The sequence below is a fragment of the Pempheris klunzingeri genome, chromosome 3 (assembly GCF_042242105.1).
Source record: "Pempheris klunzingeri isolate RE-2024b chromosome 3, fPemKlu1.hap1, whole genome shotgun sequence".
Lineage (NCBI taxonomy): Eukaryota > Metazoa > Chordata > Actinopteri > Acropomatiformes > Pempheridae > Pempheris > Pempheris klunzingeri.
This window is the reverse complement of record NC_092014.1, coordinates 3,431,571-3,457,729: the sequence shown is the minus strand read 5'-3', so window position 1 is coordinate 3,457,729 and position 26,159 is coordinate 3,431,571. Positions and strand designations below refer to the sequence as shown.

Here is a 26,159-nt window from a genome sequence, read left to right as displayed (position 1 = left end):
TCACTCAACCGAGGCACAGCGACGGGGGCCATAACAGAATGAAAGCATTTTGTAGCCCAAGTTTCAAATGTGTGGAATAATTCAAAAGCAGGTAAATGGGCTTCTTCTGAAGGGACGAAAACAGACTGTGGTGTCCTTGACTGTTTTGACTGGCGGAGGGAGCAGGTAGGATTGGGCGCCTATGGTGGACCTGAGAGGGATCATGTGGGGTCACTGGTCTCCTTTAGTCTTCTTTATTCTACATGACGAAGAAACATTGTAAAGAAAAGAGTAATCCATTAAGGATACTATCCCTGATGCCTTACCGCCCTACCACCGAGAGACTTTTATTGACTTTCATCAACAAATTAACTAATTAGTGCAGACCATGGAGACTGGGCTCATGTTATTTGTGCGATTCGTTGGAGACCCACTCATTCGTGATGCTGCTGTGCCCTCTAGTGTTACAGAGTGAGACTGAGGCCTGTTTCCCCAAACTGTGCTTTCGTTGGGCAGAGCAGAATATGGAGATTAGATTTAATTAAAATCGCCTCCAGCCCGTCACCTGCTGAACTTAACATCTACATTCAGCAAACTGTGACAGTTTTTAATATCCAAATTACGCAGCCCACTGATCAATGCAGACGATAATTGCTGATTCGGGACAAATTCAATATCCTCCCCTCTGATCGCAATCAACAACAAATGCACTATTTTGACTGGACCAGACAATCTAAAAACCACTACAGTGGGATAAAGGTGCTGGTTGGTGCCCCCCTACCCCCCACCCCTCAAAAAAAGAACGACTTAGCAGTGTGAGTCAGGACAAAATCGTGAGGAAATTTTGCTGAAATGGTGGCTGCAAGCCAAGCGGCCCAAGTACCCACTCTGTGTGGCTGCAGCAGAGGGACATGAGTTATGTGCCACTAAATCAGCTTCACGTCTAGCTGACTCCCAAGCTTCCTGCCCATCATCAACACACACACACACACACACACACACACACACACAAGCAGCCAATGAGCCAGTGTGTGCGTCTGCATGTGCTGCAGAAGAGAAAGAGCAGTGTCCTTACCAGACAAGAGGCTGAAGGATAGTGTGTGTGTGTGTGTGTGTGTGTGTGTTTGATCAAAAGATGTAGCACCTCCTGAACTGAGAACTGTACAAGGGAATCAGTTGTTTCTACAATTAGCTGTGAGCAACTTTTCTTTCACATCTGATATCTAAGACTTAAATCACCATTAAATAATCTCACATCTTGCAGTGGCTGAGGTGGGCTTCATGCACCATTTACAGCAGAAATGAAAGCTACAGTATTAATAATAATGATTTCATCTAGTTGCAAGTGCTACAGAACAATGTTTTATTGAGATTCTCCTTTCTTCACATGCTGTTATTAAGTGTGCTGTTTAAATCAAGTCAAATGTATCTGCGGTATATAACAAGCAGAGATGATTATAGAAGGTAAATGTTTTTTAAAAAGTGTAGGAAAGGACCAACTTGGCATTAAATGAGTATATAGTTACATAAAAGTCTTAATTAATATTGTACCACCTGCTCAATGTGCTTCAATTGCCTTATTGTATTATGCCTTACTACACATGTTCCTAGGACTAAGCTAATTACCCTGGTTAAATTAAGTTAGCCAAATTGAAGAGAAATTGAACGGGCAATTTTACTTTAAGAGACACATTCGTATTTCCTCTTATTTAGCACGCAGTCGGATTGAAGTTTTCCCAAACGTGTGAGAATCCCAGCTGTGATTAAAAGTCATAGTCTAGTAAATGAGGCAGCTTTAAATGTAATGTGAGCATGGCTTTAACACGTTCATCCCAAGACAAACAGAAGCAAGCAGTTCTTTTTTTAAAACCGTACAGTTTATTTATGACATCCTGCATCCGACAGTAAAATTTCTAACAAACTTAGAAAACGTTAAAAAAAAGGAGAAAGAACCGATTCAGTCAAAGACCATTTGATGTCTCCGTCCTGACGTAGTGTCCTCCTTACTGTCCACCCCTCGTGGTCATCTGTTTCCTCTCTTCTTCTCTTCCTATCACATTATCTTCCTGTCTGTCTCTGTTTTTCCTCCATGGTGCCCCCCCGCCCCCTCACAGGCCAATCAGCTGTTTCGTCACCAACCCCAGCATCCACAATTTACTTCTGGGCTCTTCTGTGATTGGCTCCAGGTTACCATGGAGGCGACATTGGCTGTGGGTTCTGGAGGTAGGACATCACCACTGCTGAGATGGACAGCCTGCGGGCGGCACAGAGAGCAGGAGTGAACATCGTGTCAATCATTGTGAACATCTTGCTACTCAAATTTAATGAATTTCCTGTCCAGAACTTTACGGGGTTGGGCCATAATACAATTATATACGGCCCGCGAGATAATTTCATGTGACTATTAAGTATGGCCCGTCAGTAAACAGCACTCCCACCTCTAATACTACAAATCCCACAATGCACTGAATAGCTGCCGCGCTAGTCAGGACCTGTGCAGCAGCCCCTCCTCCTGCAGGTATAATGACACACCGATCAGCGCTGTTATAGTGATACTTATGGCGCGTTTCCACTAGTACCTACTCAGCTCTACTCGGCATAGGTACGGAGTAGGTACTAGTGGAAACTCGCCATTAAGCTAGTCCCCCCCAAAATAAATGGCTAAAAAGAAAAGTGGACTTTGAAAACAGAGACTTTCAAAGCAGGTGGGGGGCAGAGTTTTACCTGTTTGTCGATATCAGAGGTAAACCTGTGTGTCTTGTTTGTGGAGCTGATGTGGCCATAATTAAAGAATATAAATATAAGACGACACTATGAGACAAAACATCAGGATAGTACAAAAAAATTTAAAAAATATTTAAAATTCTATTTATTTTATTGAGGAAAAGTTGTTGAAGTTTGGCTGTTTACATTCATATTTCTGGATAAAATATATATTATTATTATTATTATATTATATACTATAATAAAAGAGTCACTTTTAGAGTCTTCACTAAATGTTGAGCCCGTTTGGCCTGCGACTTAGACCCTGTTTTAAATTTTGTCCCTTTCTTTGATTGAGTTTGACACTCCTGGTCTAGAGAATTTAAAAAAAACACATCCAAAACAAAACACTTTGACATATGCATTTTGGCAAAAGCCAAAAACTATTTTGCTGCCTTAGATTTTTCATTCTTGGTTGCATTTGTCACGTCATTGAAAACCTTTGCTTGTGTGACTTTTCAAAATGACTCTTTACTTGCTGCCTATAAAGCAAACCCAAAACCCAGCTGTCTTTTAATTAGTCAATGAGATTTTCTGCAGGCAGAAAAAAAAAAAAAATTCATCCTCGAGCCACATGAAGCCAACGAGGGGTTAATTCATCCAAACAGGCACGAAGGCACCCGGTGACACCCAATGACATAGCTGCCCTCCACGGCTCTTTGAGCCTGTAGAGGCACTCATCTGTGTTTAATAACACGGGGGTACTTACATCATATCCTGGCTGCTGACAAATGTCCTAAAACTGGCCTTGAACCAGCTTCTCTGCACACGATGCTGGTGCATTAAGTTCACCGTCTGACATTATTTGCTGAGCCAAACATTTTGCGTTACTGAACTATGAGTGCATCAAGCTTGTCTTTAATAAAACCTCATCTAGACGATGGACTGGGAGGTTTTTTCCTCATTGCAAATCTGTCTGCGAGCCCTGGACAGGTGCCCTACTGTAGTACTCTTTTATAAGCAAATGGAACGAACCACCCCTGGAGGTCAGACAGTTAAAAGCTTTTGGACATTAGAGTTGGCTCATCTCAAATCGCAATGGCAGGCAGAAGAGAGTCTAACCTACAGTTTTAAAGCTGCATAATTCAAGACATCAATGTAAACACATGGTACCTTTGTTAACCCTCATCATAACGAAGAGTGGTAGCCAAGAGGAGGGCCACATCCATAGTAACTGAGACTGTCTGTCTGTATTAAGAGCAAGCACACATCTCTGGCAAATGCAGGGGGAGCTTTAAAGTGAGGAATATTTCTCTGATATCAACACACAGCAATGTGGCAAATATATGTAAAACGAAACAAATTGCGATGAACTGTGATGTTATAAGATTTATGTATTCAAGTTCAGCATATATCAGTCTAACAGTGGCGCACAAGGGACACACACACACACACATATATGGTATATACTGTGTCCACACATGCTGCCGAACACTCACATGAAGCTGCTCATCATCTGTTTGGTGTCCTCTGAGCTTCTGGAGTTTGCAAAGCTGATGAAAGAGCAGTAGACTGCGATCCAGGCACACCACTTCAGCTGAAACACACACAGTGCACATGTTGTAAAGGTTAACAGTACAAAGCTGTGATTAGAAAGACTAAAACTTCTATACAATAGGACTGATTTATATACTTAGACATGAGATGTTGCTGCTAGTTAACAGACAGACTATATTAGCTATGATTAAGTTCAGCAGTTGAAATTTACTCTGGAGATAATTGATAATAGCACTAAAAACCAACGAGTACATGCCTACAATTTAAAGTGGTGTCCTTTGGAACACACTCTGGCCAGTATACAGAAACGCACAATGTACTCTACCCTCCTCACACACACACACACACACACAATTACCATACAGCACTACAAGCAAGGAGCTATTCTGAAGGCTAAATATGACCTTGATACTCCTTCCTGATATTCATACAGTAGTGTTTCCTCCACTGACAGAAAACTCATTGGCTGTCTTTGGCAAATTAATTCCAATATATCTTCAGGAAACAATTTGTGCCATTTCTTTTGGGAAAATGTCAACACTTTACACCAACAAGTAAAACTAGTTCTTTGTTGATGGAAAGAAAATCAATTAATTAAATTATCTATTGGGCAGGGAGGCCACAAGAGCCTGCTGCTGCCCCCCTTTGTTTTGTTTATTGTGTTCTCCTTGGGGCTGAAAGTCAAAAGCTGCCCTTCATCCTTTCATCTAAAAAGGTGACCTAACCTTTAATCTTCTAAATGGAACGATTGAGCTGGACCAAGGACTACCATTCAGGGGCAACGCCCCTTTGGCGTGGACACACAAACACACACTTAGACATACACAGAGGACAAGGGAGTCAGAGAGGTTTAGTGTGTGTGTGTGTGTGTGTGTGTGTGTGTGTGTGTGTGTGTGTGTGTGTGTGTGTGTGTGTGTGTGTGTGTGTGTGTGTGTGTGTGTGTGTGTGTGTGTAGGTCACCTTGAGCATCAGCCCACACATGCTGAAGATCATTCCAAGCAGGTTCATGTAGTCTGGCGTGGGGTCCTCCAGTGTGGGATTGGTCTCAGTGCTGGGCGGCTTGTACCTGCAACACCACAAAAACATATTAACCCCCCCCAAAAAAAATAAAACAGTGTAGCATGCATTTAATTTTATTTATGAGAGATATACAGTTAAACCACTGGTTCACTGTTACTACCAATCATAACACATTACACCCATATGTGATTGTTGAAACACATCTTGTTCTCAAATCCATAGCCATCACTCTCCTGCTGTAACAGCCTCCACCTCTCCGGAAAGGTTTTGCTCCCATTCAGCAGAAAGAGCATTAGTGAGATCCCACTCTGATGTCAGGAGATAAGGCCTAGTCGACATCTGGGTTTATGTGTGCGCAGGCCAGTAAAGTTCCTCCAAAGAATTTCATTGTGGGCATGAATTTGTGCGTAGAAGCATTGTTACGGTGAAACAGTAAAGAGTCTTCATCATGTTGCTGTGATGATGTTGGAGGGACACTATTGTCCACGATTTACCTTCTCTGAAAGAAGACTAATGCAAACCCTGAACACCTTCACAAAATTACACTTAAGTATGCAGACAGAGATGTCCACACATACTTAGAAATGATCTGTGATTTCACACAATAACTACAGAAATCAGTGGTAAACAACTGAAAATAAGTTGACTTGCTAACTGACTGTGACGAATGACACAAGGGAAAATAGTGATGAAAACAGCCCATTTACTAAAATATGAACTATTTAATTGAATAACCCCTCACAGCTAACACATTTTTAAGCAATTAACGTTATTTTTAGGGCGTTCAGTGGTGTGTAAACCCTTCAGCTAAATCATAGTTAATCCCTTTAAGCTACACTCATGGTTTGTGTTAAAGGTAAGCTAGTTAGCTCTTAGCTACCGTTAATCAAGCTAATATGTTCGGCTGATTCTACTGAGAATAAAACACTGTTTATTCGCATGAAAATACTCACCTTAAAATCTTATTTTGTCTCCTCGGGTCTGACATGTTGTTGGAAGACATAATAACTCCAAGTATGACTTATTATTGAGAAATTTATACCCCGGTGGCCGAACTACAGCTGATCGGCCCTGTCACCTATGGAGTAAAAGGGTCTAGCTGTATCCGGCGAATTTCAAAATAAAGACGTAAATGAATCCGCAGCATTAGACGAAACGGTGGGAAGGGGGATTGAACTTTTATTTTGACAGGAGCGTTCAGTCCCAGGGTGCATTGCGCGTACTAGTGAGCATGATGGGTAAAATGAATGGAGGAAGCCGTTGATGGTTACAAACTGGGGATAAACGTCCCATTATTACTGTTTTTATTACAATACAAGTCTCACTAAACGTATCAACATGGGATTTTCCTGAATTTGGACTCTGGTTGTACATTTCAAGTAAGTTAATTTAGTTGGTGGCACGAAAAAAAACTGCTGTGAGTGGGAAATATTTGTTAGCTTTATAATACCAGGCTAGCCAGGTTAGCCTAGCTTTGGGCAGAAAAGTGTAAATAGAGTATAAACACCACAGTTAACTGTAATAACGTTGAAGGTGTGGCTCAAATGTTTGTGTGTGTTGTGTTTTCTCCTCACAGGGCAGCTGGTCATGGCCTTCCCTCAGCCCAGACCTCAGGCTCCTCAGCTTCCCCAACATCTGCTCAGGACTATAGACTGTCAGCAAGGAGCTGTGAGGGCTGTTCGCTTCAACAGTAAGAAATACTCACCACAGGCCCCTGAGCCCTGTGTGTGACCTCTCCATGTGAGTCATGAGTCACCCATGAAATGCCACTAACTTATACCTGCCTGTGTGTCATGTGTCCCTGCTTGGTCAGCTGATGGGAACTACCTGCTGTCTTGTGGCAGTGACAAATCCCTTAAGCTGTGGAGTGTGAGCCGAGGGACCCTGCTGAAGACGTACAGCGGCCACGGATACGAGGTTCTGGACGCTGATGGGTGAGAGAGTTGTCATGGCCTCCTTCACAAGCGTCTCTAATTCAGCAATGTAGGATCATGATACATGATAAATGAGTGTCGTGATCACATGAAGAAAGAGAAAATGCTCAAAAGACCCCCCTGCAAGAACCTAATCGTTCTCTCATTGTTCTCATTCCCTCTGGCTGCATCAACAGTTCCTATGACAACAGCCTGCTTTGCTCCTGCAGCTCTGATAAGACGGTGATCCTGTGGGACGTCGCAACAGGCCAGGTCACACGCAAACTCAGAGGTCATGCTGGGGTCAGTCTTCTTCTTCTTCTTTAATCATGTCAAGTTAATTTGAAATGTTTTTTGATTTAATTAAAAGCTCACTCAAAGTTTCTGCTCACAGAAAGTCAATTGTGTCCAGTTCAACGAGGAGGCAACTGTCATCTTGTCTGGTGAGTCATGTAAAATGCCCAGAATGCACTAGGGCAAGAATTTGTTCGTAGCAGTCAAAAAACCTGAAGATATTAAATTTAAAATGATTTTTTTTTTTAAAAAGTAAAAAGCCCATTCGCACATTTAAGGAGCTGGAACCAGATATTTTGGCGTTTCTGCTTGAAAAGTGAATCAGCTGCTTATTTGATTTTCAAAATCAATTAATAATCAATGAATTCATCTTTTCACCCTTACAATGCACCAGACTCCATTCACTGTATATTGTGTATTTTCTTAGATAGTGCAATGTGCATTATGTGAGATATCTTGCCATTTACACATTGAGTCATCTTTTTAAGTGTCCTGGTCTATAACCAACTCATTAACACAAATCTTGATCCTGAACTGATTTTAGTTTTAACTCTGTGATTGTGTATGTTTATTTGTTGTCTATGTGTGTGTGTGTGCGCTTTCTCCTCATCCAGGGTCCATAGATGGGACGGTTCGGTGCTGGGATACCAGGTCCAGAAGATATGAGCCCATCCAGGTTCTAGACGAGGCTCGGGACGGCGTCAGCAGCCTGAAGGTGGCACAACATGAGCTGCTTACCGGGTCAGCACAGTAGACGTGAAAGTCAATACGAGTCATCAGCATTTTGGACTCCAATCAATCCTGTCCTGACTTATCTACCAGTTAGACAGATTGGACTTTTAGATTTCACTGCAGCATAATTTGAAAACAGTTGTGTTGTGTTTAGGTCGGTGGATGGCAGAGTGAGGCGCTATGACCTGAGAATGGGGCAGCTGCACGTTGACTTCATCAACAGTTAGTGATCTTTTTCATAATGTCTTTTCAACATTCATAAAGAGAAATAACTATTACTGATACTGTAAATAACACTGACAACACTGAACTCTCTAACCAGTGTACATGTTTGTGTGCTCCAGGTCCCATCACGTGTGTGTGTTTCAGTCAGGACGGTCAGTGCACTCTGAGCTCCACCCTGGATTCAGCAGTCAGACTGCTGGACAAGAGCACCGGGGAAATGCTGGGAGAGTGAGTGCTGTTTGGTTTCATTTACAGAGTGCTGTGCTCCCATCATGACCTAACTTAGCAGCTCACTTTGCCCAAAAATATCTGAATTGTAAACCATGACACTTTTTCATATTTTAAAACATCTGAAAATTTGATTAGAAAAATAAGTCATCTAGAAGTTGAAATATGTAAAAAGCTATTGGCTTAATGTTTTAATTACCTTTAGGGACCAAGCAGCTCACTTGCATATTCTCTCTATGTTTCATCCTACTGTATATTAGTATATACCAGTATATTCAGGTATTAATCATCTACGCCAACAAAAGCAATGAGCCTTTGTCATTTTAAAGACTGATATTACTCTTACCGTTCATAATACACGCTGATATTACAGCCACCATTCAGCAAAACCTTATGACAGAATGACTCCAACACCACCAATAGAAATTTTAAAAAGTTTTAGTCAACACGATCAAGTGAAGATTCAAACAGGTATGATGTGCATGCTGATGCTGTGGTTTGTTTGTCTGTGTGACTCAGGTATACAGGACACAAGATGAAGGGCTATAAGCTTGACTGCTGCCTGTCCAGTAAAGACACTCATGTCCTGAGCTGCTCAGAGGACGGACACGTCTACTGCTGGGACCTGGTGGAAGTAAGTGCCCGGTTACTTTTGTGTTCGTAGTGCATTTAACATAATAGACTCACCGTAAGCATTTAAAGTGGACAGAAACGCAGACAAAAGAGGACGCTAGTTGGCTCTCTAACAGATATCTGTCATACAGAACAGCAGCCTGTAACCTGCGTCCCAGCATGGACGCGGGATAATTATGTCTTAAAATCAAAAAGTTAAGAAATGTCTCCATGAAAGTTTAGACCAGGGGTGTCCAAACTTTTTTCACTGAGGGCCACATACAGAAAAACATACAAAGGGCTGGGCCGCTCACTAGGAGTGAGCTATATTGCTAACTTTAATCCACTAGAGGTGATGTATATCGCCTCACCTCTAGTGGATTAAAGTTGGCAAAATCAATCAAATGCAGGTAAATTCTGCTTGATAACTGAATATGATTCAAGGAAAAAAACAGCCTTTCCCTTAGTGGGCTTTCATTTATTAGTAGTGGTACAAGCTGGTCTTTGCCTTGTGGGCTCTTGTTCAGTGTGTTCAGGTGATCAGTGAGATCCACCAGAGAGGGTCACTGAGCTCATGAAGAGCTCCTTCTCTCTTCAAAACTGGTCCATTTCTGATCTTGGGGAATAAAACCGCTGCAGCACCCAGCACCAGCATCAGCATCAGAGAGGGAAGCTTGAAATAGTCTGTGCTAGAGCCCTGGTGCTCGAATTAACGGCCTTACCTCCACTTTCTTGCCCCTCGGCGGACACCGTAGAGGCCCTTCCTTTGCGCTCCCCTGTCCCAACTGGAGCCCCATCCTTCGTACCTCCACACAACTCGTCCCATTTAAGTCCCATCATCCCAACTGCATCTGGCACAGCTTCAAAAACATCCTCACCCGTCGTGGTGCTCTTTAGACTGCTAACATCAAACAGCTCCTCCGTAATGTGATCGTCATTAGTTATTAGCTGTGCTCTCATCGCACACCGCGTCTGAAACTTTCTACTCTCACTTGCTCTCTTACGTTTCCTTAATTCTGCCATTTTGGGTCACCTGTAGCACATTTCTTCTTCGATTACTCATTTTATTGAGAAGCTGCCTCGTTCAAGACAGTTACTCCACCTAGTGGTGAGACTAAGAAGTACAGCACAGTCCAGCGCAGGTTCCATGTGTGGGCCGTATTACAATACATTTTTAGAATTTCCTGAGGGCCAATGAAAATTGGACCACGGGCCACAGTTGGCCCGCGGGCCGTAGTTTGGACACCCCAGGTTTAGACAAATATGGCCAGACTTACATTAGAAGCACATGTTCAAAGTGCACTAAAAGCATGTACATAGAAGATAAGATATTCCTTCATTAGTCCCACGACAGGGGAATGTACAACGTTACAGCAGACAGGAGGAGATATAAGAAAATGTGTACGGTGTAGACAGAGGAAGTAGTATATGCTGTATAATAGTGCGGCTTTTCATTTGCTGTTCTTCTGACCTCCAGGGATCTTTGTCCTTAAAACTGCCGGTGGGGAAAGCTGTTGTCCAGTCGTTGTCCTTCCACCCGACGGAGACCTGCCTCCTCACAGCCATGGAGGGGCGTGTCCAGGTGTGGGGGGCCGAGCCAGAGGAGACAGAGGAGGATGCGATGGCCACATAGAGACGGTGAAATTAGTCGCTGCCGTATGTACGCTGATGAGGATCCAATAACATACAAACAAACAACAATAACTTTAAAAGCCAAGAAACCTTTTAGTGGCAGGAAAAATATTTGAGGCCCACATTTAGTTTTTATGTCTGTAAACATAAGTGCAGTGGAAGTTATATTTTTAGCCAAGTCAGAACCTGCAATCCTGGTTTACTTGACAAATGTGATAAAGTGTTGGCCCAGTGAAAAGTATACGTGCCTGGACAGTCAGATATTTATTGGAGCTCATGTGGGCAGCTTGAATCCCATCATAACTGGAATCTATACGAACTTGTCAATGACTTTGGGGGAAAATGTTTTACTTTGTTCATAGCTGAGCTACATAGACACACATTGGACAGTCAGGTACAGCTGACTTCAGTCTGTCCAGATGACTTTTACACAGATTTAGTTCTCTAGAGAGGAAACTAAATGCTGAACATACCAGCCGACACAAATAATTCAAAAGAATGATGCTGAACTTTGGTTCACAGACAGACACAGAGCATCATCTGGATGTAAATCTAATTTTAGCTGGTGAGTGAATCACAAGAGTTAAATGATGTTGGATCTTTTTTTTTTGTGTGTCAAGCATATATTTTTGTACCAAACGTTGAATAAACATTTTCTTGTATAAATTACACGACGTGTAATTTCTCTCTTTGGACTAATGACATTCCAACCAACGCAGTTTAGTTCTGTACAAGTTTATCTTTATTAGGAATCGTACACACAAAGAACTCAGATATGGGCACATTGCAAAATAAATTAATCAGAATGACAAAAGAAATATGGCAAGAAATAAATAAATAATTTATCTTACATAAATACATTTTCTTTTAAACTGTAGCTGGACTGTTTGAATTGGAAAGAACTCACTCAGCTGCTTTTGTCAAATCACAAGGTATATCTGCGCAGCTTCGTACATGTGATACGCTCTTGTTATTGCATAGAAGATTTTAAATAAATACTCGTCAGCTTATTTACAAAAATAGTCAAGTAGTTTGTAGTAGAATCATGTCTCTGTTCAGTTGTACCCTTTTAGACTCTTCTTTGTCCGGAAAGATTCAGAATAAGGCAGAATCAGTCTATGAAAGCATTTTTTAAAAAGCACTTACATTTGAAGAGCTCATTTCTAGTTCCTCAGATGTATTTATTGCCAATGTCAAATAAAATTTGCTTTTTTTTCAGATTGTTTGTGACCTTATAGCATATGGCTGCCATCGGAGTACTTTTTTAATGCTCACAAATGCCAAAAGTGATAAAATGTAATTCCTCTGAGGCCCATTAGATCACCAGTTTAAGTCAAAACATTTAAATCATGAGGATTTCACTCAAAAGGGACAGCTTAATTTTGTGCTCATTGATTTTTTTTACATAAATAACTTCACAAGAATGGGTTTCAGCCTCCTCACCGATATGCCATTTTGGAATGAAACTCTTCATTTGCAGACATGACAGGAGAACCTTGTCCTCACAAATCATCATAAGCCCTTCCCTTCTCACCTTCACCCTTCAACCATCTACGCTCAGCTGTCTAGCCCACACAGCTGCAGCCCGCGGCCGACAGCTTCTCCACCTTGTGCCAGCGGTGGGAGTTATCGAGGAAGGCCATGTCCTCGTGGTGGGTGGGCCTGCAGCAGGGCGCGTTGTGCCACAGCTCCCCAGGTGCCGGCTGAGGGAGCACCCCGCTCAACAGCAGGTTGGTGAGCGTGAGGTCGTGGTTGGAGCGGACGTGGGGACACGTCCCGCTGCAGTACTTGAAGAGGACGGTCTCGTCTGAGTCGTAGCCCAGCCCGAGGTCTCGAACCTGGAGCAGGATGGAGCGCAGGCCACACTGGGAGTCCAGAGCAGAGCGGCGCGCCCGGACTGGGAGCGGGATGATGGGATCGGGTGATGGCCCGACTCCAGAAGCTTCTGCTCGGCCGTCTTCTGCAGCTGGATCTCTGTCTCTCTTGTCCTCATGTGGGGACGTGTGTGGAGATGCTGTTTCTTGTTTCAGATCTGGAAAAGGAGAAAGAGTTATCTGTACACCTGATTACTGATAGAAAATGAATAAAAATACTCTTAATTGACAGCAAAGATCAACTCATTTCAAGCTTTACCCCAGTCAACATTCAGCCACCTGTTATTTATACTGTTAACTGAAAATTAATAAGTTCTAAGAAGGCAGAAAACTAAAGTTTGAGGTGATACGTATCCAAGTCTAGACACGATATTTAAGAAATTGCTCTCAAAGAAAGCAAAAAAATCTGATTTCAGCCCAGAGGTCATAGGTCACGACCTTCCTGTCAGCCAGCACTCACCCATCAGTGACCTCAGCCGATGGCTCTCTCCCCTCTGGACGCAAAACAAAATCACAGCCAGCTTCAACAGGGACCTCATGGCTTGAGTCTGCTCTTCGTCTGCGCCGTCGCTCAAAATGAACCAGACACGTGCGTGTTTGTATGTCTGCGAGTGTCTTCGGGTGCGAGTGATGCTTAAGATGCAGGCGAGTCACAACCTCCAATATATAGCCCTCGGAGATGAAGGGGGGTGAAGGGATGAGGTGTAGAGGGGAGACAGACACTAACCCGTTACTTGCCAACAGACTATCCCACTCACCTGAGCCTGACAGGGAGCGTAGGCGGGCAGGCGGGCGCTTGACCCAGAATTTGTCCTGTTAGGATTATCTAATTGGAGTAAATCACTGGCTTATTGTTAAGTTTCCCCCAGATGTTTTTCCAGAGGATGTTGGCCCCTGGCAATATGGATTCCCAGAGGTTTGGGGTTTCTTAAAAGCTGTGGACAGTGATGTCACACAAATGATGCTGAGAAGTATGTGTGATGAATGAATCAGTAGATAGGTAGCTAGACAGAAACGGAAGTGGAAAGGCCGGCGAGCAGCCAAGAGATACACTCACAGGCAGAACTTTATCAATCCATAAATAGGACAATCAACCGTGTAGGAAATGTAAAGCAAGAAGTGTAATGTCTTAAAATAGGCCTCTGTTTTATTCTGCTTTGTCACTTTTATCAGCGTACATCTGTGGATCGATACGGGAAAGCAAAAGAAAAAAAAAAAAACAACTTTAAAAGGTTAAACACCAAAGAAGAAAAGGAAGTCGGGTTATAATTAGAACACAACGGGCCATTTCAGCAGACATTCCACGATGGGTAACTCGTCTTGAGCTGGCCCATAAATTGAGGGATTTCATCAGCAATGTGTGGCTGACATGTAGAATATGTAGAATATGCATTATGTAACAGTTATAGGGCCCAAACAGGCAGCGAATGGAATTTGGAGTTTGGAAGAAAGTGCATATTTGGACCCTGAGTCGACCATCCAGGTGCAGGTCAAACACCTCAGGGCACCTTATTTAGCAACTGACAGGACTGGAAGCATGAACTGAACCCAAATTAACTTGTGAGTTCCCAAACATTTAAAATCTGTCTGTCCTGCTCTGTATCAGACATTATCACTACACCCATGAATACTTAGAAAACTCTCCAGGAAATCAAATAAATGGTCCCTCTACTGTATTTCATGTTTTTGTGCATCGTCAACCTGTTTTTCAAGTAAATATATAGATGAGAAGACAATAAATCGTTTACTTATTTCCAAAAACATTTTGACAGCCGGTAAAAAAAAAGAATAATAATAAATAAATAGATATAAATATAATATATATATATATATATATATATATATATATATATATATACACACATACACTACTCACTAAAAGTCAGGGATATTCAGCTTTCAGGTGAAATTTCAGGATGAACCTAAAATGCATTCTAACCTTTCCAGGTGAACTTAATGTGACCTTCCTAAACCTTTGAATGCACATGTCCAACTGTTCAGTGTCTCAGTACTTTCTGCACCAGCTGCTGTTCTCTAACAAGAAGCTTAACAGCAACATTCACAACAGGTTTGATCCATGAATCCACCAATACATTTCCTGCTTCAGGTAGAATTGGTATTTAAACAGTCCTCCTCATCCTGCTGTTCACATTCTGACATCATGAGACCAAGACGACACCTAACAGTTGATCAGCAGCACCTCAACACTGGAGGCTTCAAACAGGAAGTCCTCAGACGGAGGTGTTCACTGAGCTTAGAGGGTCACAGAGTGTCATCAGGAGGTTGGAACAGTGATACAGAGACTGGAAGAGTCACAGAAAGGAGAGGAGTGGACGTCCTTTGGCCACGTCCCAATTTATTGAGACACTGAAAATGTTTTGTTGTGGTATACCTACCACTGTTGGTAGATTTTCTTTCAATAAATTGTTTAAAATGAAGAAATCACCAGTGCATGCTTCTACTTAAATGCCCTACTTTCATGATATAATATCACTGTAGCATTCACTTTTTACATTTTCCATATATTTCACCTGAAAGTCGAATATCCCTAACTTTCTGTGAGTAGTGTATATTAGAGATGGCAGGCAAAACCAATAAAAGCTAAACAATGAGAGAAAAGTAGAATATGTACGTTAATAAATATACACTACAATGCTGTAAAAAAAACCTCTGCTGCATTTTTAGTGCCTGTCTCCTGGTTTCACTTATTTAGACAGATTTTTAGTTTATTTATCATATTTAAACAGCCTCATTTCTCATGTATTACAGCTTTGTTGATAGGAATTACTCAGCCTTAAATCTTGAACTATTAATGGGACCATGAAATTTATTGCCAGGAATTTCAATAATTCTTTCATGGAAAAGGATTTAAGACTTGCACTAAATTAAACATTAGAAAAACATTTTTTTTAAAGTGAGCTCCACTCAATATATCTGATTTTTACCCAAAATACTTACCAGTGTGCTTCATCACAGCATGCTATTGTTATGTACTGGTAGATATGGAGCTAATATTGGAAAAAATATATATTTTCAAGACTCAAGATTTATTTTATCTCACAGAGTAAAATTTAAAAGGTTTAGTGGTTTTAACAAGCAAACAAATGTGGGTTTTAGGTAGCGCTGTCCCGAGTAGTAGGTTTCGAGGCTTCAGTGAGAATTACTGTAGGACGCCCTTGTATCTCCCCTGATGGAGCAGCCAGGGTTCCAGGGTTCAGGTCCAGCACAGGCCTTTTGCAGCACATCATCCCCTCTCTCCCCTGCCTGGCCGGTTTCTACTGTCCCGTCTAATAAAGCAGAAACGACGCACTTTTCTGGCAGCAAAAGAGGCATCAGACAGTGTTTACATTGTGATGCGACTGACCTACGTGCAGCTGGCCAATGAAATCGTTCCCGAGAGCACGTCAGAGCCTCAGCCTGCGGTTATGGTTTGTGTTCACATATAGTAAAGGTGAAGCGCCATTTAGAAAGTCCAGATGCTCTAGTGCAGTTATTCCATAGCTGTCTATACTGTAGATTGGCAGATTAACAGAGAAGAGTGTGAAACCTATGAACAGAATAGTCATCCGTATACATTCTCTCATTGTGCCAACTTCTAATTCATGAAACAGTTGTGAAATTGAAGTGTTCCCCATTTTCTGAGACCCTGTCAAGGACCGCGGGGGGGGGGTCCCAGACTTCAGCCTGAGAACCACAAAGGCCTTGCCGGGACCTTTGAGACCTTTGTCAACCTGCATAAGTTGAAAACAATACAAGAACCCTCCTTAACTCATCTGTCCTCAAGCAACTGTAATCTTTCTCACGGACAGCATCCATTTCCCGGTAATTTATAAGGAAAACAAGAGCACGAAAGGGCAAAGGGCCTGACACATTCCTTCCACCTCTCAGAGAGACAGGAGGATGAAGGCCAAGGGAGAGATAAAAAGACACAGGGAGAGTGGAGGAGGTGGTGGGAGAAATACTGTGGAGATAGAGCAATCCCTTTGGATTACGGCCTACATAACCAGTCTGGAATTCAGCATTGTCAAAAAACAAGAATGCAAAGAACGTGGCATCGATTTCTATAAAAATAAGACACTTTTTTATACAGTGGTAGATGTGGCCAGATCTAAAAACCGAAACTAGATACCCATCATTTGTGTCACCACATTTAAAACAAAGTAGAGCACCTTTGGACAGCTATTAGGCAACCCAAGCTCTTGGGTAACATGCTAACATGTTTGCACATGGGCTCCACCATGTGAGGGCTTTTAGCCACGCTGACGGCACAAAACTTGAAAAAGATATTCCTGCTTCCTATCGTTGATGATCCTCTGACTCTTTAAACTAAGATGGTTGAACATTATACCTACTAAACATCAGCACGTCAGCATGTCGCTCAAAGCACCAGTGATGCACGTGATAGTTTAGAAATAAACAGTATAATGTAATGTTAGTTGATTTAGCTTCAACACAAACATTCACATTGATGAGCAGCATCTACTGGGGCAGTTACAATCAATGCATTCCTTGTCGTTTTTTTTCCAAACCACTTCCTTTCCAGCTTTCTTAACAGTGACACTGCAGCTTTTCCAACCTCTGGGCCGCTTGTTGGCTCCCTCCATAAATGTCATAATTGTCTGGTTTCTTGTCTGCTTTTAAATCTTTTTCAAGGAATCATAGATCTTTAGGGGAGAATCACTCCTCCTCAGCGCTCTGTCTCCTTTGGCGCATTCCTGCACGTTCAGCACATTTGTTTTGTTGGTTCGTGAGGCAGACATACAGTACATCAAAAATCTACATCTTCTTATGATTTACTGCTTCCTGTATGTCTACCTGAACAGAAAATCAGAATAGAAATGAAAATAAATCCTCTACTTTGGAGGATTTATAAGACATGTGCTCCCTCGTGGGTTTCAGCTTATACACGGACTATTCTTATTAATTATGAGGTCGTTTCCTCACCAGAATGAACCCATTTCTTTTTAAATCCACACAAATTTTTAGCTTCATTAAAAATTCAGACCTGCTGTACATAATCACACTACGTCTACGTATAGCAGAAAACATTGTATATCGCCTGTAAGGGCTTTTTTTTACCCATTTTGTTTCAGTACATTGATTTAAAGATAACTTGTAGGGGTTTATCAGCAGCTACCTTTGAACCCAGCACAGTCATTTTGTGTTTCTGTGCTGAAGCTCAGACTCTAGACACGGCTAAATGTAGCCTCATGCCAAAACTGATGTGGAGAGGTTAAAATAGGAAACAGGAAAAGTGTATATACACAAAGAGGTTAAAGTGAAAAACATTTTACACTTAGTGACCAAACAAAGGCAAAGAAAAGAGACTTTATGAAGGAAAACAGAAATATTTGTGTTTGGTTTGAGGCAAAATCTCAGGTATACATTATTTCTGTGTTCTCTGCGATGGCACTGTTCCTGTGAGCTGTCAGTGTCCCTTCAGTCAATCAAGACAAATCAGAGCATCCGTTTCACACGATGAACACAGGTTTTTATCACTCCAACTGCCATGTAGGAAGGTTTTAAAAGAGGAAATGATTACAGGACACTGCGTGTTACAGTTAGCTGTATGAATACTAAATGGATGAGGTCTGCGGTGCATTCCTGGGTGAGCTGGTCAGACAGTCAGTCCATATAGGGCTCGTCTGAGCTGAACGGGGCAGGAATGTGGGGAACAGCTTTCCTGTAACGGGAAATATTCAGAGGGGGGATTTAGCCTCGGAATCTCAAACTCGCACGGAGCGGCTCCTGTTTACGCCGTAAATCTGTTGGTCGGAGCTGAGATTCTCCACCGTGTGTCATCATGGCACAAGAATCTGCAGGTTTTCATTCCAGCCGATCTGTGCAGCAGGTGATTTCACTGACAACACACGCGCCCCCGCCTTTGGTTGAAGACGTGCAAGTCAGTCACATCAGCTGCAGGCTCCTTGACCGTGATGACATAACCCAAAGCATGTCATTTCATCATTTTCAGGTGTCTCTGCATCAATAATCTGCTATAACAGCCTGGGATGAGAGGGTTTGCTACCATTCAGCCACAAGAGTCGCCGTCCCAGTTCATCCCAGAGGTGTTGGAGGTGTTCGACACCAAACATGGACCTGGCTTTGTGCTCGGAGGGATCATCACGTAGACACAAAAAGGGGCCTTACTCAATCACTAATGCTGGAAATATGACTGTGTGGTGGAGCACAAAGTTTCCCTTAATTGGAGCTGAGAGGTTTATCCCAAGCTGTGACAAAACAGCCCCAGGCCAAATGTAGATACACGTCTAAGTGACCGTGTGTCCACGTGTGTCCGACCACATGGTGTGACTGTGCTGTCACGGCGAAATGTAATCTGTTCAGTACAAGAGGGCGCTCAGGTAAACATGGTGACAGCACACCGCATGCTGTCAGTCATAGCTGCAGATTTTAAAGACTCTACTGACGTAAACACACAAAAAGAAGTGTATGAAAGAGATTAATAGTAAGAAAGGAGAGCAGTGCCAAAATAAAGGGACTGATTCTGGCTGAAAACTGATGCTATTTATCATAATGTTGTTTATATGTTGGCAAATATAGTAAATTAATCTACAGCACATTTTACATATATTTTAATCATTTTTCCTTAAGTTCAATAAAAATACCTTTTACCATCATCTTTATTATTGAATTTATTCTTTGAGACATTTAATTATCTCAACTTTGAAGTGGCCAGATTTAAAAGTTCATGTAATTTTAACTCCAAAAAAACAGCCAAAATCCTTCTTATCAAAACTGTTTTTAGCCCAAAAAAAAAAAATAGAAGTGATTAGACAAATAAATCATAAATTAAGCTCCAAGACATTTTATATCAGAAATATTTATTATCTTTACAATATGAATGAAGTGTATATTCTTTGAATACATAAACACAAATGGCACAAATTAAGTGGATTAAAGTCCCCAAAATATATTTAGACAGTGAAAAACTCCAGATGGACGGAACACCAGCATGTGGTTCCCACCAAAAATGTGTTGTGGCCGCACCAACTTCTTCCTTCAGGATTAATTATCAAAAAGGCAGCAAAGGAAAATAAACTCAGCTGACAGTTTAATCAACCACAATTAAGTCACTGGAACCTAAAAGACTAAATTTCTGCAACACCAAGTGATAATGTGTGACTACACGGTCAGAGGGGCGGTCAGGGCATCGGTGAGTCCATGTGTGTCCACAGCAGGGCTGCACAGCAGGGACGTGTCCTGCAGGAGTGACACCAGCTCAACAGATCCAGGTGGATCACTCTTCTTCTGTGCAGGCTTTCTGAGGGACTCGGGCTTCTTGTGCTTTTGGCAGATCACTTTCTTTGCGTCGCTGTAACCGCTTAACCTGGACGCAAGAGATCTTTTGCGTTTAGGCTTCTTCTGCGTCTTCCTCTCGGGGTCGTGGGCGATGCTGTGGCGCTGGAGACTCTGCTTCATGGCGAAAGTCTTCCCGCAGCCTGCGTGGGTGCAGGTGAAGGGCCGCAGCTCCTCGTGGAAGGACCTGATGTGGTTCTCCAGGTTGAACATCGTCGTGAACGACCTGTCACAGCCGTCCCGGGGGCACCTGAGGACCACGCGGACCTCCGAGTGGACTTGCTGGTGCTGCTGCAGGCACCAGGAGTCCCGGAACACCTTGCTGCACTGGTCACACCTCAGCACGAGCCTATGCTGTTCCTTCCTGTGCTTCAGGTAGTCTGTCCAGGTCTTTCCTGTGAAGCTGCAGCTCTCCTCCTTGCAGGGGTACCCTCTGTGCACCTTCTCGTGGCGCTTCAGCTTGCTGGGGAAGGTGAATCGCATCTGGCACCCCTCATAAGTGCACTGGTAAGGGGGCATCTGGGTGTGCTGCTCACACACGTGGGACTTGAGCAGCTTGTTCTTCTTAAACTCGAGCCCGCAGCCCTCAAACTTGCAGACATACTTCTTCTGATCCTGCGTGTGGACTCGGCTGATGTGTCTGGCCCGGTTCCCGTTGGTGGTGAAGGCCTCCACGCAGCCATCCACGCCGCACTGGAAGGGCTTTGCGCCGCTGTGGCTCAGGTCGTGCCTCGCCAGGTGGTAGGGGCTGCAGAACGACTTCCCGCAGCCGTCGCGGTCGCACGAGTACGGCTTCACTCCGGTGTGTTTGCACAGGTGAGCGTCCAGCTTCCACTGCTTGTTGTAGGCCGCCGAGCAGTCCGGGAACGAGCAGATGAAACGTTTCTGTGGCTCCGGTTTAGTTTCCATTTCTGGGTGACAGATACGAGTTGATAATATTTTGCTCGGATCTGACCACGTTTTCCCGTCTTGACACCGGCACTTCCCATAATCCTTCGCACCGTGACGCCACTTCCGACATCTGGAAGTTACGTCTTCATTACCCATCAGCCCTCTGATGTTTGGTTGATGCTAGTTTGTGAAGCTGCAACAGCTTTTGTAAGTATTTATTTTTAAAAGTTTGTGCCCGAGAGTAAAGACATGGCGCATTTAAACACGATAGCACAAAGGGTTTAAGTTTGTCGTTGTTATTTTGCCATTTGTTGTTTATATTGGCACAAAGAGGGCGCTAATGTTACAAACGCTAGCTAGCTGTTGCTAATGTTAGCTTGTTTTTTAGCTCTGATGCGTCGCACCAGACTCCATGAAAAAATCTGGTAGTTTAACGCTTTTGTTTACCTTATAAAACAATATCAGTTTATGGTCTCGTCGACACACACTTTAGAAAATCAAGCAAGCGTTTGTTAGCTATTCAGCCAAAGAATTGTTGTGCTAATTAACTGATTACACTAACTACAAGGGTGTTTACATTTGATAGTGATAATGAAGCTTGGAGACTTTGGTATGATTTGAATTTAGTTTACCATATCTACACTGGATGACCTGCTGCATTGATAGATTTGTTTGTCATTAAATGACTTATCAACACGTGTATGTCTCCAAAGACTATTAACTATTAACTGGTCAAAATTAACCTGAGCATTTTCCAGTCATGGTCTTGTTTTATAGGCTGTCCTATAGTATCCATACGTTTTGCTTCCCAGGCCAGTTTAATAAATAATCCAGCAATATATCTTTGCCTAATGAAGGTTATAATATTCAGTTTTCTGCTGAAAATGTTGTGTTGCATGTGGTGTGCTGCTTTACACAGAGAGGTGTTTCTCTCTACTTTAAGATTAGATTTGATTAGATAGACTTTATTGATCTCCCATAGGGGGGAATTTACATATTACAGCAGCAGCAGAGATAAGCAGTAATAGAGAGAAAAGAAATAAAATAAACAGTAGATAAATAAGCAACAGTAAATAAATATAAATTGTAATGAGAATAAATAAATATTTACACTATGGACATAACTGTACAGTATGGAGATGGAAAAAAACAGTGCCAATCATCTACCATGTAGTGACACATGACTATGTATGACTAACCTACCCTCATTAATATAACATGGACAAAATACTAGAAACATATGTCATTATCACACAATACAATTCAACAACACCCTAAGCTTAGTTGTAGCTAAATTTAGCTAATGAACTATTATCATGGTGTTAACTACATTTCTTTTTATATCTAAAGAAAAAGGACTGAATCCATTACTGGTGTGCAGATCCAGTCGTCACTATGGTAAGCCATGATGTGTACAATTCACCTTTATCTATCAAGATACAAATGATCAGATCATATATGTATAAATCATCATTTTGTTGTCTTTACTCACAAAATATCTTCTACTGTTTTCTTGACAGGGTGAAAGAAAAGGAACAAACAAATACTACCCTCCAGATTTTGATCCAGCCAAGGTGTGAATGATCAAACACACAAGCGTGCGTCAGTTTTTGTAGTCCAGCTCTGGCGTGTAGATACTGACTTTCCATCATCTTCTCTCTTTAGCATGGATCCCTCAATGGCTACCATAAAACTCACGCTCTGCGGGAGAGGGCCAGGAAACTGTCCCAGGGCATCCTCATCATCAGGTTAGTATTCAAGCTCACAGAAAAGATGAACAGGTTTTTGGAAATGATAAATAAGTAGCATTTGTAATCCAGTAATCCAAAATGTTAGTATATATGTTAAATTCATTTGTTTTTGTAAGACATATTTACACAAATCTTTCAGTGCATCTGTAATGTATTTTGCTTCCACAAATAAGTGTGTTGTTAAGATATGATGAAGTAAGCTGGAATAAACTGATGATTATGAGTGTGTGTGAAATATTTGCATGAAATATCATGTGGCAACATGGAAATTGCCATATGATGTTGATAACATATTATAAAACATAATGTAAGATGTTTAAAAGATTAAACAGCTGTTTTTTTTTTTTTTATTGACACTCAACTTCTTTTTTTTTTAAGATTTGAGATGCCCTACAACATCTGGTGTGATGGCTGCAAAAATCACATTGGCATGGGTAAGTCTGAAAAAAAGCATGACCCAATTAATCAGACACGGTGTCACAGTCTCACACAGCGTCTCTTCATGTCCATGACACTGATGTTGTGCTTGTACAGGGGTCCGCTACAATGCAGAGAAGAAGAAAGTGGGGAACTACTACACCACGCCAATCTACAGGTAAGCACAGACGGGCTGGGTTGAATGCAGACGTGAAGTTCTTGAAAAATTTAAGATATAACCATTGTTTTCGTGTCCTATCAGGTTCAGGATGAAGTGTCATCTGTGTGTCAACTACATCGAGATGCAGACAGATCCGGCGTCCTGTGACTATGTAATTGTAAGTGGGGCATGCAGGAAGGAGGAACGCTGGGACATGGCTGAAAATGAGCAGATCCTCACCACAGGTAAAGAATCCATATTTGTTATCAATCAAAAGATAAATGGTTTGCTCACTTCACCACTGTTTTTCTCAATGGTGTAATTCAGGCTGGAAATCAGCACCGTGACAATGACACCTAGCACTTTTTTTCTTTTTTTTTTAAACTCACAGTCCATTTCAAGATGTCCAAGAGTCTTGCAGATCTTTTTCTTTTCAAGGCGGATATTCTTTTTCACATGATTTTTCTCTTTTGCATGCTCGTTTTCTGTTCCTAATCAACTCTCTCCTCCGTCTCCCTGTACAGAGCGGACAGAGAAGGAGAAACTGGAGACGGACGCCATGTTCAAACTGGACCACGGTGGGAAAGACAAGGAGAAGCTTAAGAAAGCTCTGCCGTCGCTGTCGGAGATCCAAGACCATCAGTCTGGCTGGAAGGACGACTTCCTGCTCAACAGCTCCCTCCGCAAAAAGTTCAGGGTAGGACAGTTATCTGTCGTGCTGGTAACTGCTGCATTATCACTACCCAAGAGTAGTATGGATGTTGTTATGGATGTATTTTTGCTAGTTTTTGTTTTTTTCTTCCCTCTGTGCATGTGCATCCTTCTTTTCACTCCAAGATAAAGCACATAAATGCGAGTCATTTTAAAAGCTTGACATGTTTTGAGATTGCGTCGCATTTGTTGTCGCTGAACTGACGGCTCTGCTTTAATTGTCCGCGCAGACACAGAAGAAAGTTCTGGCTGAGCAGGAGGAGAAGGACGACACAGTGAGGATGAGGACCAACCTGTCCATCCCACTGCTGCCAGAGAAGGAGGAGGACAAGAAACTGGCAGCACTGCTCACCTACCAGGCGCCTGACTGTAAGTAACACACACAGGCTCTCAGCTCTACACACACACACTGATTAAATACATTTGTCAAGACCTTTTCACCGTCACCCCCTGAAGCTTCTGGAGGATAAACATTTAAAAAAAACTGCACATTCAGGGGACCCTGCCACAGAAAGTGTTATTGTTGTGCTCGACCAGGATCAGGAAAATGTTTGTGTGAAACTCACGACTAAACATTTCACATTAATATGTAGTTAATTACTCCACCTGCATTGAGGTAATCAGGCTTTAAAGATATTACAAACTAAAACTTTAATTAACCCCGTTCTAAAACTGTTTCATTAAAAACTGAACATCTTGTGGAGCTGTGTTGTTCGACTGCATTTATTTTAGCTGAACTTACCTAAAAAGCTGGCAAAAAACCCCAATTAAAATCTTTAATCTGCAGCTGGATCTAAATACACACGAAATAATGATGATAGAAAATACCAGGATATATTTTGCCAAAAGGAAAATGACAAAGCATTTTAAAGAATTATTGTAATTTCTTTGAATATCCTGCTAACTAACAAAAAAATTAATATTCTTCAATGCACATATGTATACTCCTTTTAACATCATTCTCCTCCCCTCCCTAACCAGCCTACGACGATAAGCAGCACAGTAAGCGGAAAGAGATCTCCACTCGTTCATGGTTCAACTCCACCTCAGCTACACCAGGGAGTGCTGCGGGCAGCCTGCTCCATAAGCTCGGCCTGCAGGGGAAAGAAGCAGCAGTGGCCAAAGCCCTGAGCTCCTCGCACAGCCCCCTGATCCGCAGACGCTCGGGAGGACCGGGAACCAGAGGCGAACCCTGCGCCACAGTCACCCGCAGAGAGTCACTCCCTGAAATCGACACGTGCAACGGAGAGATTTCAAAGGTGGCTCAGAGAGAGGAAGCCCCAAGTATAGTGCCAGCACAAGTGGGAAGGGAGGTGACAGAGACAAATGGCAGTGCCTCCGGGGAGAAGCATGCCAAAACCACAGAGGAAGCAGACGAAGGACTGGCGAAGGAGAAGGAACAGGACAGAAGTTTAGGAGCAGTCACATCCCTGGTGGCGGACTACAGCGACTCAGATTCAGACCCGGGACAATGACACTCGTGAGAATCTTGAGCTAAATGGGACGGTTTCTGTGTCTAGTGAATCCAGGTCACAAGCAAAGTGGGCGTGCCATTTTGGGGGAGTGAAACACAAAATGGAGATGCCAGCTTGTCGCAGGCGCAGAAGAACAAAGATCTAAAACCAAATATGTGAAATAAGGTTTGGATCTGAAGCTTGGTGGCCCGCAGTGGGCATTGTCCTCAATGAATATTTTAGGTGTTATATCTGACGCACACTGCAGACCCAGCTTAAAATGTTTGGGTAGTTTGAGTTATAGATTCCCACCCACTGTCAGGCACCTTGTAAATTAAATGTGAAATATCTTTAAACTGTTGTTTGAGTTGACTTTTTTTACCTGAAAACTACAAATAGTTGCAACTTTCTATGTCAGGTCTTTGATTCAGACCTAGAAACAATCGCACCAAAATGAGATTATTTTTCAACATTACTTTTCTGTTATTTTTCTCATAACTGTGGCACAAAATTGAAATTCTAGTTTTCACCAAAAAACACTTTTGTATAATGGAGTTTATGTATTTTTTTATTTGCACTGCATGTTCCAGGTGCCATCAGCTGCTCCTGTTGATTCATTAGACCTTTTTGCTCAGGTTAAAGTTTAGATTAGACGTCACCAGGCTCCGTGTGTTAATAAGAATAAGGAA

At 42.3% G+C, this 26,159-nt stretch overlaps 4 protein-coding genes across 4 annotated transcripts; 2 read left to right on the top strand and 2 right to left on the bottom strand.

Annotated features, from left to right (window-relative positions):
• Positions 1 to 1,834: 1,834 nt before the first annotated feature.
• Positions 1,835 to 6,352, bottom strand: wdr83os (WD repeat domain 83 opposite strand). The gene is made up of 4 exons (XM_070827936.1): positions 6,213 to 6,352; positions 5,200 to 5,305; positions 4,182 to 4,279; positions 1,835 to 2,233 (listed from the first exon to the last, which is right to left on the bottom strand). Exons 1-4 carry the CDS (start codon positions 6,260 to 6,262, stop codon positions 2,167 to 2,169), a joined length of 321 nt encoding a protein of 106 aa, XP_070684037.1. The 5' UTR covers positions 6,263 to 6,352; the 3' UTR covers positions 1,835 to 2,166.
• Positions 6,353 to 6,515: 163 nt separating this feature from the next.
• On the top strand, positions 6,516 to 11,529 carry wdr83 (WD repeat domain containing 83). Its single transcript, XM_070827951.1, has 10 exons — positions 6,516 to 6,638; positions 6,836 to 6,949; positions 7,073 to 7,193; positions 7,370 to 7,475; positions 7,567 to 7,615; positions 8,081 to 8,207; positions 8,353 to 8,420; positions 8,543 to 8,651; positions 9,171 to 9,285; positions 10,741 to 11,529. The coding sequence occupies exons 2-10, from the start codon at positions 6,847 to 6,849 to the stop codon at positions 10,894 to 10,896; spliced, it is 954 nt and encodes a 317-aa protein (XP_070684052.1). The 5' UTR covers positions 6,516 to 6,638; positions 6,836 to 6,846; the 3' UTR covers positions 10,897 to 11,529.
• An 8,079-nt stretch (positions 11,530 to 19,608) lies between these two features.
• gtf3aa (general transcription factor IIIAa) lies at positions 19,609 to 21,045 on the bottom strand. Its single transcript, XM_070827784.1, has one exon. The coding sequence runs from the start codon at positions 20,993 to 20,995 to the stop codon at positions 19,913 to 19,915; it is 1,083 nt and encodes a 360-aa protein (XP_070683885.1). The 5' UTR covers positions 20,996 to 21,045; the 3' UTR covers positions 19,609 to 19,912.
• Positions 21,046 to 21,163: 118 nt separating this feature from the next.
• Positions 21,164 to 25,802, top strand: yju2b (YJU2 splicing factor homolog B). The gene is made up of 10 exons (XM_070827832.1): positions 21,164 to 21,184; positions 22,328 to 22,375; positions 22,498 to 22,551; positions 22,643 to 22,725; positions 23,107 to 23,162; positions 23,263 to 23,323; positions 23,408 to 23,550; positions 23,830 to 24,002; positions 24,247 to 24,385; positions 24,998 to 25,802. The coding sequence occupies exons 2-10, from the start codon at positions 22,373 to 22,375 to the stop codon at positions 25,489 to 25,491; spliced, it is 1,206 nt and encodes a 401-aa protein (XP_070683933.1). The 5' UTR covers positions 21,164 to 21,184; positions 22,328 to 22,372; the 3' UTR covers positions 25,492 to 25,802.
• Positions 25,803 to 26,159: the final 357 nt, after the last annotated feature.

Excerpts from the sequence above, each read along its gene's own strand:
- gtf3aa (XM_070827784.1), bottom strand. The coding sequence starts at position 20,995 with ATGGAAACTAAACCGGAGCCACAGAAACGTTTCATCTGCTCGTTCCCG.
- yju2b (XM_070827832.1), top strand. Across the intron at positions 22,552-22,642 it reads CAGATTTTGATCCAGCCAAG|CATGGATCCCTCAATGGCTA; the intron begins GTGTGAATGATC and ends TTCTCTCTTTAG. Across the intron at positions 23,551-23,829 it reads TGAGCAGATCCTCACCACAG|AGCGGACAGAGAAGGAGAAA; the intron begins GTAAAGAATCCA and ends CTCCCTGTACAG.
- wdr83 (XM_070827951.1), top strand. The coding sequence starts at position 6,847 with ATGGCCTTCCCTCAGCCCAGACCTCAGGCTCCTCAGCTTCCCCAACAT. Across the intron at positions 6,950-7,072 it reads GAGGGCTGTTCGCTTCAACA|CTGATGGGAACTACCTGCTG; the intron begins GTAAGAAATACT and ends CTGCTTGGTCAG. Across the intron at positions 9,286-10,740 it reads ACTGCTGGGACCTGGTGGAA|GGATCTTTGTCCTTAAAACT; the intron begins GTAAGTGCCCGG and ends TCTGACCTCCAG.
- wdr83os (XM_070827936.1), bottom strand. The coding sequence starts at position 6,262 with ATGTCTTCCAACAACATGTCAGACCCGAGGAGACAAAATAAGATTTTA. Across the intron at positions 5,306-6,212 it reads AGACAAAATAAGATTTTAAG|GTACAAGCCGCCCAGCACTG; the intron begins GTGAGTATTTTC and ends GTGGTGTTGCAG. Across the intron at positions 4,280-5,199 it reads TGTGTGGGCTGATGCTCAAG|CTGAAGTGGTGTGCCTGGAT; the intron begins GTGACCTACACA and ends TGTGTGTTTCAG.